The following is an 11,297-nucleotide window of genomic DNA, read 5'->3' on the forward strand; positions in this document are numbered from 1 at the left end:
TGGTATAAGCTGCAGGTTGTGAGCTGATGCCAACTGAACATCAGAGATGGAGAGCGTACTGACAAAACTCGCTTCTGGGAAGCTCAGCACCTACGCTGCAATCATTTTGATGTTTACCTACACTATTTTGCTCAACAGGGACCTTGCGTGTACTTGCAAAACTCAAGTACATGGCTGCAATTTATATATAAGTTTGCCCATTTTTATAATATTTCTCTTGCTACTCTGGACAGACAAGTCATTTCAGAGAGTCTGTAGGTACATGTGTGCCTTTAAAGGCAGTGGGCAGCTTCACACCAGGAGTTTTATTGGTTATTTCTTGCGTAAGCTTCTTAAGGCGTTTTTAGTCGGTCTGCTTTGGGTTGCTTTTGTGTTGATCGACGGAGACTGGCATGTTTGCTGTAAGAATAATGGCTCTGATCAGGCAGACTTAGCCTGCAAAGACAAGGAGAATAATCTGACTCATGCGGACCGGATTGCGATCGCTGAACTGAAAAACACGTCCAAGGTGAGTGTTTCCATCATGTCAGTGTGTGACCTTTTATTTCATCAACCAGTACTGTCTTAATGAAATGACAGCACGATAACACAGAAATGCTGTTATTATATAACCATCCTTAGTTCTTTTTCAGGTTAGGGGTGGCGTTCTACTCTTTTTTATCATTCTGGTGGCATACCTTATGACATGTTTGGGATTGAAGTGCTGTGGAAAATCAAGTTTGTGCAACAGAAATTTTCTACATGACAAACGGATTTTGGAGGGAGAGGAAAATGCACTGAAAGAGATGCTGAAGGAAGTAACAAAAGAAGAGATGATTAAAGTCAAGGACCAAATACGTCTCGGAAATTGGGACCAGGTTGCTGAAGAACTACGTAAAGCATCTGCTGAGAGAAAGACACAGGTAAAGAATCAAAAATTGCAAGTGAGTTTTTTTAATTCAGTTTGTACAAAGGTCTATAACAACAAGTTGTAAGCAGGCAGAGTGTTAAGATTCTAGCAGGTAGAATTTTGTTTTGTTTTTGTATTGGCAGTTTTCTACAAACATTTTTCACGTGCACGCCTTATGTGCATGCGGTGTCCTGACAATCCTTAATAGAGTAAAGTGTTGAAGCTTCCTAAGGGATGGTAAACTAGAGATAGAGGGCTGTAGGTCATAACGGGAAAAAGGAGACGACAGCGTGACCGCCATTTATGTCATACTACACAGAATGGCAGGATGGTTAAAACATGTATTTCCTTAAGTTCAGTGAAATTTATAGGATAACATGTAAATGCATTATGCATGTGGAGCACATGCATTTTACATGTAGGGGTTCAATCCCTGGCTCCCCCTGGTTGCGTGTCGAAGTGTCCTTGGGCAAGATACTGAACCCCGATTTGCCCCTGGCGGCTGTTCCGCCAGTGTATGAATGAGTGTGAATGTTAGTTTCTGTTTGAGCACTTAGGCTCAGTGTATGAATGTGTGTGACTGGTGAATGCAGATGTAGTGTAAAAGCGCTTTGAGTGGTCGAAAAGACTAGAAAGGCGCTATACAAGTACGGAGCATTTACAGCATTTACATGTAGTCTACATGGGTTCAAATGTTTTCTACATGTCATCAAATGGGATCACATGTAATTGTGGAAAACATGGGAAATTAAATAAAAGACCCACCACTGTGTCCCTGAGCAAGTCACTTAACCCCTAGTTGCTCCAGAGGCGTGAGACCTGTGACATGTATAGCAATTGTAAGTCGCTTTGGATAAAAGCTTCAGCTTAGTGAATAAATGGAAATATGTAAATTCAAATGTTTTTTTCTTTAAGGAATAAATTTTGAATCCACAAAACTGATGCCCAGCATCACACAGTCAGACAGACAAATTTTCTTAGTTTATTTGCAAAATAATAAGGAAATAAATAAAAAGAACAAAAATGTTAATCGTCAAAAAGGACAAAGACACAGCACAAACAATATCTACATCCACAAAGTAAGAACAGTAGGAAAAGGAAAGAGAGAAAAAAATGTATAAAACAAACAGAAGCATCTTGCCATAAGGGTCAAAATAAAATAATAATCATAATAATGTTTTAACTTTGTCCTACAAGATGGCAAGTGAGTTAAAGATTTCATTCATATTCAGTGAACTCCATAACTGTGGACCTGTCTTGATGTATGAGAATAAGACATTTATCTGACAGCTTTAGTTACTAGTTAATATAAAGATTAAGATTTTGACACATAAAACATATGAAAAGATGAAAAATATGTTTTACTATAAATTAGGCTACTCAATAGTACAGCTATAGCAATTAGTGGATTAATCAATTAGTTGAATGATGTAACATTTATTATCTGCCTCCTGAACCCAAACTGGAACCTGGTTCAACAGGAGAAGAGCTTGACAGCTGAACGCTCTGGCTCCTAGTCTACTTTTGGAGACTCTAGGAACCACAGGTGCATTCTGGGAGCGCAGTGCTTTGGTGGGGTAGTAAGGTACTATGAGCTCTTTAAGATAAGATGGTGCCTGAAAATTAAGAGCTTTGTAGGTAAGAAGAATGATTTTAAATTATATTCTGGATTTTACTGGAAGCCAATGCAAAGAAGCTAAGACAGGAGAAATATGACCTCTTTTCCTGGTTCCTGTCAGAACAAGTGCTGCAGCATTCTGGATCAGCTGAAGAGTCTTAATGGACTTTTTTGAGCAGCCTGATAATAAGGAATTGCAGTAATCCAGCCTAGAAGTTACAAATGCATGGACTAGTTTTTCTGCATCATTTTTAGACAGGATGTTCCTGATTTTCGCAATATTACGTAGGTGAAAAAAGGCGGTCCTTGAAATTTGCTTAATGCGAGACTTAAACGACATGTCCTGATCAAAGATAACTCCAAGATTCCTCACAGTGGTGCTGGAGGCCAGGGCGATACCATCAAGGGAAACTATATCTTTAGATAATGCGTCACGGAGGTGCTTAGGCCCCAGAACAATAACTTCAGTTTTATCTGAGTTTAACATGAGAAAATTACAGGTCATCCAGGTTTTAACATCCTGAAGGCACATTTGAAGTTTAGCTAACTGATGAGTTTCATCTGGCTTGATCGATAGATATAACTGAGTATCATCTGCATAACAATGAAAGCTTATGGAATGTTTCCTGATAATATTGCCTAAAGGAAGCATATATAAAGTGAAGAGGATTGGTCCAAGGACAGATCCTTGAGGAACTCCATGAGTAACTTTGGCATGCATGGAGGACTCATTGTTAACATGTACAAACTGAAATCGATCTGATAAATAGGACTTAAACCAGCTTAGAGCGGTTCCTTTAATGCCAATGAAATATTCCAGTCTCTGCAATAGGATCTGATGGTCAATGGTATCAAATGCAGCACTAAGATCTAATAAAACCAGTACAGAGACAAGTCCTTTGTCTGATGCAATGAGGAGGTCGTTAGTAATTTTCACCAGTGCTGTCTCTGTGCTATGATGAGCTCTGACTGAAAATCCTCAAATAAACTATTGCTCTGTAGAAAGTCACACAGCTGTTTAGCAACTGCTTTCTCCAGAACCTTAGAGAGAAATGGAAGGTTAGATATAGGTCTATAGTTGGCTAAAACATCCGGATCAAGGTTGGGCTTTTTCAGAAGAGTTTTAATTACAGCTACTTTAAAGTACTGTGGTACATAGCCTGTTGATAAAGATAGATTGATCATATCTAGTATAGAAGTGCTGACTAAGGGTAAAACATCTTTAAGCGACCTAGTCGGGATGGGGTCTAAGAGGCAGGTTGATGGTTTAGATGAAGAAATTATTGAAGTTAGTTGGTAAAGATTGAGGGAAGCAAAACAGTCTAAACATATATCTGGTTCTACAGCTGTTTCTAAGGTTCCTCAGTTTAGAGATAAGTCGGTACCAGTTGAGGGCAGGTCTTGGTGAATTTTGTCTCTAATAGCTAGAATTTTATCATTAAAGAAGCTCATGAAGTCGTAACTACTGAGAGCTATGGGAATACTTGGCTCAATAGAGCTGTGACTCTCTGTCAGCCTGGCTACAGTGCTGAAAAGAAACCTGGGGTTGTTCCTATTTTCCTCTATTAATGACGAGTAGTACGCTGCTCTGGCATTACGGAGGGCCTTCCTATAAGTTTTAAGACTATCTTGCCAAATTAAATGAGAATTTTCCAGTTTGGTGGAACGCCAATTCCTCTCAAGTTTCCGCGATATTTGCTTTAATTTGCGAGTTTCAGTATTATCAGTATTCGGCTACCACAGGCTAACTCAGGCACCTCAGGCACTTCCGCACCGACTACCGGGGACTGGCTAGCTACAGTAGCTAAAGACTGATCTACCAAGGTGCGGAGCCGGACTTCACTGAGCCTCGCCTCTATGTCTACAAATAAACTACACTTATTACACGTACCAATACCGCTAAAAGAGGCAGAGGAGTAACTGAACATCTGACACACCGAGCAGGAGAAAGTAGGAGAGGGAGAAGGAGAAGCCATCGCTAGCTGCTAAGCTAAAGTCGCTAACGGCGAAGCTAAAGTACTGTAGCGTCAGTTACCAAAACTTTAGAACAAGTATGAGATTGAACAGCAGTCACTATGAGATGGAAAGAACTGTGAGTGCTTAGGCAAAATTACTGTAAGAATAAGTGTTTAGCGGACAGTTGGGTGTTGTAATCTAACAAATGTTACAGGTTTTTAGCGAGAGCAGCACAACACGGTAACAACACACAAGCACCGGAAACGGAAATGAGTTGACACGCTTACGCGGTATGAACCCTAATAATAACTAAATCACACAAAAACAATAGGGTTCTACCTCTACGCGGTATAAACCCTAAAGAAAAATAAATAAAAACAAGAACGATTCGAATAGGGTTCCCAGCCGCTTCGCAGTACTGGGAACAACAATGGATTGCATTCGCGGGATCCATGCCCACTTGGGGCTTGGACCCCTAATAATAATAATAAGACAAACTATGGCTGATATTTTCACATTCAGCCCCAGACTAGCTATGAATGATTCAGCAGTAAGAATATCAGTCAGTCCTCGCTCCCCACCCCGGGAAAAAAAATAGTGAACTCCCCTGAAAGCTATGGTATAGTTCGCACACTGCTTACAGCTCTAAAATGACATAAATTGCCAGAGTTACTGATCTAGGGTTTATCTGATCTCGCTCTCTGAAACAGAAAACCCAGAGTTTCTCTCATCTCAGGCTGAACGTAGTTTTGAAACGGGGCCCAGACAGCTGTGAGGGGTGGTAACGTAGCTGGTAGAGTTCTGCAATATAAACATCTAAAAACTGAGGTGCAACCTTGCTCTGTTTGAGACAGTGAGCTGAACTTTATCGAAGTCTGCCTGATCACAAGTGTTTTCACTTACCTTCAGTTTCACATGCAACATGCAGTCCCAAACTGCGTTGGTCAAATGTCTGAAGGGGATAACTTTACTTCCAGCAGATCAATAACGTAATGCACAGCAGAGTAAAGGGCAGGTAGACTTCTCATTAAATGATGACGTTAGTCTGGTAATATTCTGCCTTTTTTCTGAACACAGATCTGTGGGAGAGATTCTGAATGTGCAGAAAGTTTTGAAAATGAGCAGAAAAGCTGCTGAAACACAGGAGCTATGAAAGTCCAGGAGTTTATGACTGGATTAAAATTAATTAATTTCTCATTGAGGTGAAAAGGTGCCACATGCACATTTAAAGAAGTCACGTCCCCAAACAAAGACACAGAGAGGAGGGAAGACTAAATCATAACTCAGCAGGGATTAAATAAATTGATCTACAGGAGAAACAGATCTGAGTGCTCTGTTACAGTTAGGTTATAGTTACATTAATAAAAACATTTTCACCATAACCTGGTGCAGAAAGATTCATCAGGATGCAGGAATTAAAGTGTCTAAAGCTCAAATATCATATAATTCAGCACTAAACATTTCTTTAAAATAGTGCTAAATCTCTTTTTGTCTCGTCTCATGGGTTCAGCGTCTCGTCACACCCCTACAAATTATGTAAGCTACCTTCCTGAACTGAAAAGTTATAACATAGCAGAAGCGAAGCTTTCAGCAGGCTTCTTATTCAAATTCTGAAAAGTAGATCATGTGTAGTGAAGCCAGAATAGTTTTATTTTCAAACCCCTTTTAACAAAAACTACATTTGTTACATGGTGGGCAGTAACAGAACACACTGAGAACACTGAAAACTAAAGAGGGAATGAATAATAACAGCATTGGTTATACACGTTTATGTTGATTCAGTTCTTTTAATTTTCATTGTATTGTACATGTGTTTGTTTCTGTCATCACCACTAATGAATCAGACTAATGTTGCTTAGATAAAGTCGTAGTTAGCTAGCTCACCACAGTCTCTGCTGTGTGTTTTAATGAACTGCCAGCTGAACCAAAGACAGTTTCCCGTCATGGTAAAAAATGTTGTTGTAGAGTAAACAACACAATTTAACGTTTTCTATGTAATGTTTTAAACACAAACACACAGTAGTGAGAGCCACAGACTCAAAACCCACATACGAATGACAGGATTTATTTTTTATTTAACCGGGAGTAAAAGACTCATTTAGATAAAAAATCTATTTTTCAAGAGTATCGAACCTTCCTTGGATAACAATTTAAAATTTTTTCATTAGCTTTCTGAAAAAGAAAAAGTCCTAACTCACTGTCGAGTGGAAAATCTACGAATACAAGACCAAAACTGTGGCCCGTGTCAATCAGTTAAATTTACTCACAGTGTTACAGACAGGAATAACATCAGCATGTTAATGGTTTCAGAGTTAAAGGTTCAGTGTGTAAGTTTTAGTGGTGATCTACTTCTTTATGTACCAAGTACACTTTATTTCTCTTTTTGCAATAAAGAGTTAAGGAGGAAAGAAAGATTCTAATTATTCTGACACCACTTGAATGCACCACTCTCTTTCCAAGCACGCAGGAGAACCTACAGTGGCCGACACGCTCTGTCTGCTCTGAGCTAAATAATATGTGGGGTCCTATATTTGTCCAAATTTCTCTCATTTTATATATAATATCAGCGGCAGCAGGATGACTTCTGTGATTTATTGATGATAGTATCTTACAGGCAGCAACAACAGTTGAAGCAGCAACCGGAACAACAGCCGAAACAGCAACAACAGTTGAAACAGCAACAACAGTTGACGCAGCAACCGGAACAACAGCCAAAACAGGAACAACAGCTGAAACAGCAACAACAGTTGAAGCAGCAACTGGAACAACAGCCGAAACAGCAACAACAGCCGAAACAGCAACAACAGCCGAAACAGGAACAACAGCTGAAACAGCAACAACAGTTGAAGCAGCAACCGGAACAACAGCCAAAACAGGAACCGGAACAACAGCCAGAGCGGCAGCACCGCGACAGGTCTGTTTCTGAGCTAACCAGTCAGCTAATCAGCTCGCTCATCATAATATCTGCTGAGCTGACCATCATTATCTTTATCAGCACAGTTTCCTACAAGTTTAGAAGAAGTGCTTAAACTGAGAAAGTAGATCATAGAGATCACTTTTATTTGTTACATGCTGGGCAGCAACAGAACACAGTGGGAACACTGAGATAGAAGAAAAACTAAAGAGAACAGTATTCATTATACACATTTATGTTGCTTTAATTCTTTTAATTTTCATTGTATTGTCTTTTCAGGAGAAGGACCAGGAACAGATAAAGGTGAATGCATCCACACCTATCTACAAACATGCAAAAAATACATGGTTAACAGTGGGAGAAAAGGTTTTAATGTCGTTTAATTGAACCTTTATTTTAAACTTTGTTTTGCAAGAGAGAGCTGGCGGAAAAGCAGCTTGAAAGAGTACAAGTTTCAAACAAAGCACAGACAGGAGTAATACATAAATACAGGGGAACAAATCTGACCAATTTTCACCTGCTTCATATCCTGCAGAACTGAACCAAACTAGCATATCGATCTTCATCACCAAGGGACAAACAGAGGCAGCAGGATGACCTCGGTGATTCACTGATGACAGTAGCTGCAGGCAGGGCAGCAGGTTCAGGTGGCAGAAGCTAGAAAGCAAAAACACAAGGCAGGACAGAAACACAGCAAGTAGAAGAACAACTGACAAAGGAACAACTCATCTGGTGTGTCATTAGGGGCGTAAAAAGCTGGCGCGGGGCCCCGATGCAAGATGGTCATAGCGGGCCCTCCCATCATACTCAAAGTAGCATAAAGTCAGTAGCAAATTAAAGAAGTCAAAGCTTACTGTTAGGGTGTGAACTACAGGGGGAGCTTAGCTCCCCTCAATAAGACATCAGCTCCCCTAAAACATGATCTGTGATATTTTAACTCAGTTGTATTGTTTTCACTTTTCAGATGTCTGTCATACACCAGCGGGATGACAAGAGTTGCGTGGAAACTGACGAGGTAATGTAATTTTTGTAAATATGGCATAAGTTGCTTGCTCCAAAAACTTTGTCTGTTGCAGTGCAGTTTTCAGGCTGTAGAATTTTGAATGTGTTCGGGGCCACGTAACGTTCCTCATCATCATCGTGGTGGATGATGCGATGCTGTTGCTAACAGCAGGTGCTTCCTGTGCAACTTCAGCTCTTCTTGCTCAGAACTCGTGCTTCTATCCTGTCTTTCTTTTTAAGGAAACTGAAGATTTTTGGTGGCTTTTGTTTGCTCAGCTGCTTCTTCCAATTTTCTTCCAACTGTAGATTTATGTGGAGTGTTTGTATGTAAAATTATTGTGACATCAAGTGTGAGTCAGAGACGAAATACCTACTGCGACACATGTGAAATCATGTGGCTGTGTACATTATCAGTAAACGTAATTATATAACTTCACTTAATTTATAATTATACTAACATGAGACGTAAATTAAGGGCCCTGCAATGACTGCGGGCCCCTATACAACTGCATTCCCTTCATATACAGTAGTTACGCCACTGGGTCTCATTTATAAACGGTGCGTACGTACAAACCAGGGCTGGAAACTTCCAATGCAAAGGTTGTGATCTGTAAAAAACAAACTTGACGGGAGAATGTGCGTCCTGTGAGTAAACTCTGAACCGTGCGTACGCACATAAAGAGGAGGAAGGAGAAACAGCGACTCACATGGCAGAAGGATGAAACGCTCTGAAATGAGCTAGAATATTCTACTACTGTGTAAAATAAATCCAAATATTACCTCTGAGTATTACAGGCTTAAAGCCTTTCTGAATAAACAAACATCCATTTGATTGATTTTCCCTGAAGTGGGCAAACAAAAACATAATTTAAGATCATTTGCAGCCACAAAGAACCAGCTTCAGGATAATAAACACAAGCTGAGATTCTGTTTCTGCAAAAGAGCCTCAAATATGTTGGACCGTTTAATCAGGAATCATATTAATTAATTTTTAATTAATTATTTTTTAATAAATTATTCGCATAAATAAGGTGAACAGGAGACAAATTATATTTAAATTGATTTTCAAGTTGACTGTGATTTATAAAGGGAAGTCGGCGTAGCACGTGTGTTTTATAAATCTGAATATTTATATAGATTTATATTTATATAAATGAGACCCCTGGGCTGGTAAATAGGGAGTGACTAATGAGGAAAGTGACAACAGGTGAACGAAGGGAGTCAGAGGGTGGATGGATGGAAAATGACAGTGAAGGTTTCTGGGGAATAGCGATGTGGAGAGGAGGGACAAAGAGACAGCCTTTACTTTACTATATGATGTCCAGACTGTGGATCAATCAATAATCCTCGTTGCTAATGATCAACATGATCAACATGATCTATCTGTAACGTCCTCCTCTCATGTTGTCGCCCTGCAGCTGTTCTTGTCTGTTCTTTGTTGGTCATGGTGCTGTTGTTAGGTCATGGTGGAAGTCCTCCCTCCCTGATCTCTCTGAGCTCAGCTTGGTGTGTCATTATGAGGAGAGACAGGATTAAAACATTCACACCAAATATTACCTCTGTACTTATTCTGTGATCTGTTCCAGGTGAGACGCTGACAGATGTTCTGTTTGACAGAGGAGGAGCCAGGTCCATCAAGCGACCCATAAATGCTGGCAGACTTTGATGGTTTACACAACAAAGTGTTGAGAAATTCTACTGAGCTTTATTCAGAAATTCTACTGAGCTTTAATCTGTAACTGAACTGTTTATCAGGGATGCAGCTGCAGCTTCTTTGCTTTTCTGATTCATACTGACCTTTTTAATATTATAGTTTTATATTTTCTGTGTTCAGCCTTCAGAGTTCTGTTGAAGTTAATCTGATGCTGTAAATAAATGTTGACATTAGGAGGATGGTGGTGAGGCCAAGAATGAGTTCTCCTGATGCTCCTTAAACTAAACTACCCTGAAAGGACCAGGTCTGGAGGACGGAGAGATTCAGAGACTGAAAAGATGGAACTCTGCTCTGAGCACTGAGGAGAGCTTCCTGTTGCAGAAACTCCTGTCTGTGAAACCAGCTGTTTAATGTTGACCTGAAGAAAAAAAGAGAACTTCACCTTCCTGTTTGCTCTGTTGTGTTTGACTTTGTATCAACCTGTTAATCAGTTTTACTATGTTTATTATTATAGATGTAGTTAAGTTTGCTGGTCATTAACCAGGTTCAGCTGTCTGGACGTAGGAACAGTAAGATAAGAATAAGTTTTACTTTGTAGGAGCTTCTGCTTTGTGCTTTTACTTAATAAAACCAAATAGATCGTTTTGATCTATTGAAAGACATTTTTCTCCTTTTCTGCTTCTTCAGCTGAGCCTCAGGTTTCTTCAGCAGCTCTTCAGTGAGGCCCCTCATATTCTACAGTTCTCTAATAAAGACAGAAATGCTGATCTGCGTCCCTGAAGAGAGCGACGAGCATTAAAGGCGTCAGTAGGCAGAGTTTCCTCTAATTCTCTATCAGATACTAAAAGCTTTAGGAGGAGAGAGACCTCTGACACATGCTGACCCCCCAGGCCTTTGTTACCACACTGTTGGTTTCATTATATTAATGAAGTGAGGATTTAAAGAGCTCAGAGTGAAGACTAAAGAACTGGATCTGACTCAAGCCAAGAAGGAGGACAGAAAGTGTGCTGTTACCCCAAACTGTGAGGAGGTCAGGCCGCCTGCTGGGCCAATAAGGACAATTATTAGATTATTTCTTTCCAGCAGCGTCTTAATTTCATTCTTAAATTTTCACTGGTAAATTCAAAAGTCTTTAAAATTGGAGCAGGAAGCATTTTGACCAGTTGTGGAGATTAAATGCATCAATGATCAGTCTCCACTGACTTTACTCTGGATGTGAGCACATATTACTTTGACCTGAGAACACGACATTTAACTTTTACAT

At 39.9% G+C, this 11,297-nt stretch overlaps 1 protein-coding gene across 2 annotated transcripts; it reads left to right on the plus strand.

Moving 5' to 3' along the window:
- LOC119905542 lies at positions 1–10,695 on the plus strand. 2 transcript variants are annotated; one of them, XM_038722691.1, is made up of 6 exons: positions 1–508; positions 633–902; positions 7,078–7,377; positions 7,657–7,680; positions 8,342–8,392; positions 10,268–10,695. In XM_038722691.1, exons 1-6 carry the CDS (start codon positions 47–49, stop codon positions 10,301–10,303), a joined length of 1,143 nt encoding a protein of 380 aa, XP_038578619.1. In that variant the 5' UTR covers positions 1–46; the 3' UTR covers positions 10,304–10,695. The 2 variants fall into 2 exon arrangements, with proteins under 2 accessions (XP_038578619.1, XP_038578620.1); XM_038722692.1 differs by having other exon boundaries at positions 4–508; positions 9,966–10,695.
- Positions 10,696–11,297: the final 602 nt, after the last annotated feature.

The sequence above is a fragment of the Micropterus salmoides genome, unplaced genomic scaffold, assembly GCF_014851395.1.
Source record: "Micropterus salmoides isolate LMB-PRFRI ecotype aquatic unplaced genomic scaffold, ASM1485139v1 Ms_hic_scaffold_16, whole genome shotgun sequence".
NCBI classification, from domain to species: domain Eukaryota; kingdom Metazoa; phylum Chordata; class Actinopteri; order Centrarchiformes; family Centrarchidae; genus Micropterus; species Micropterus salmoides.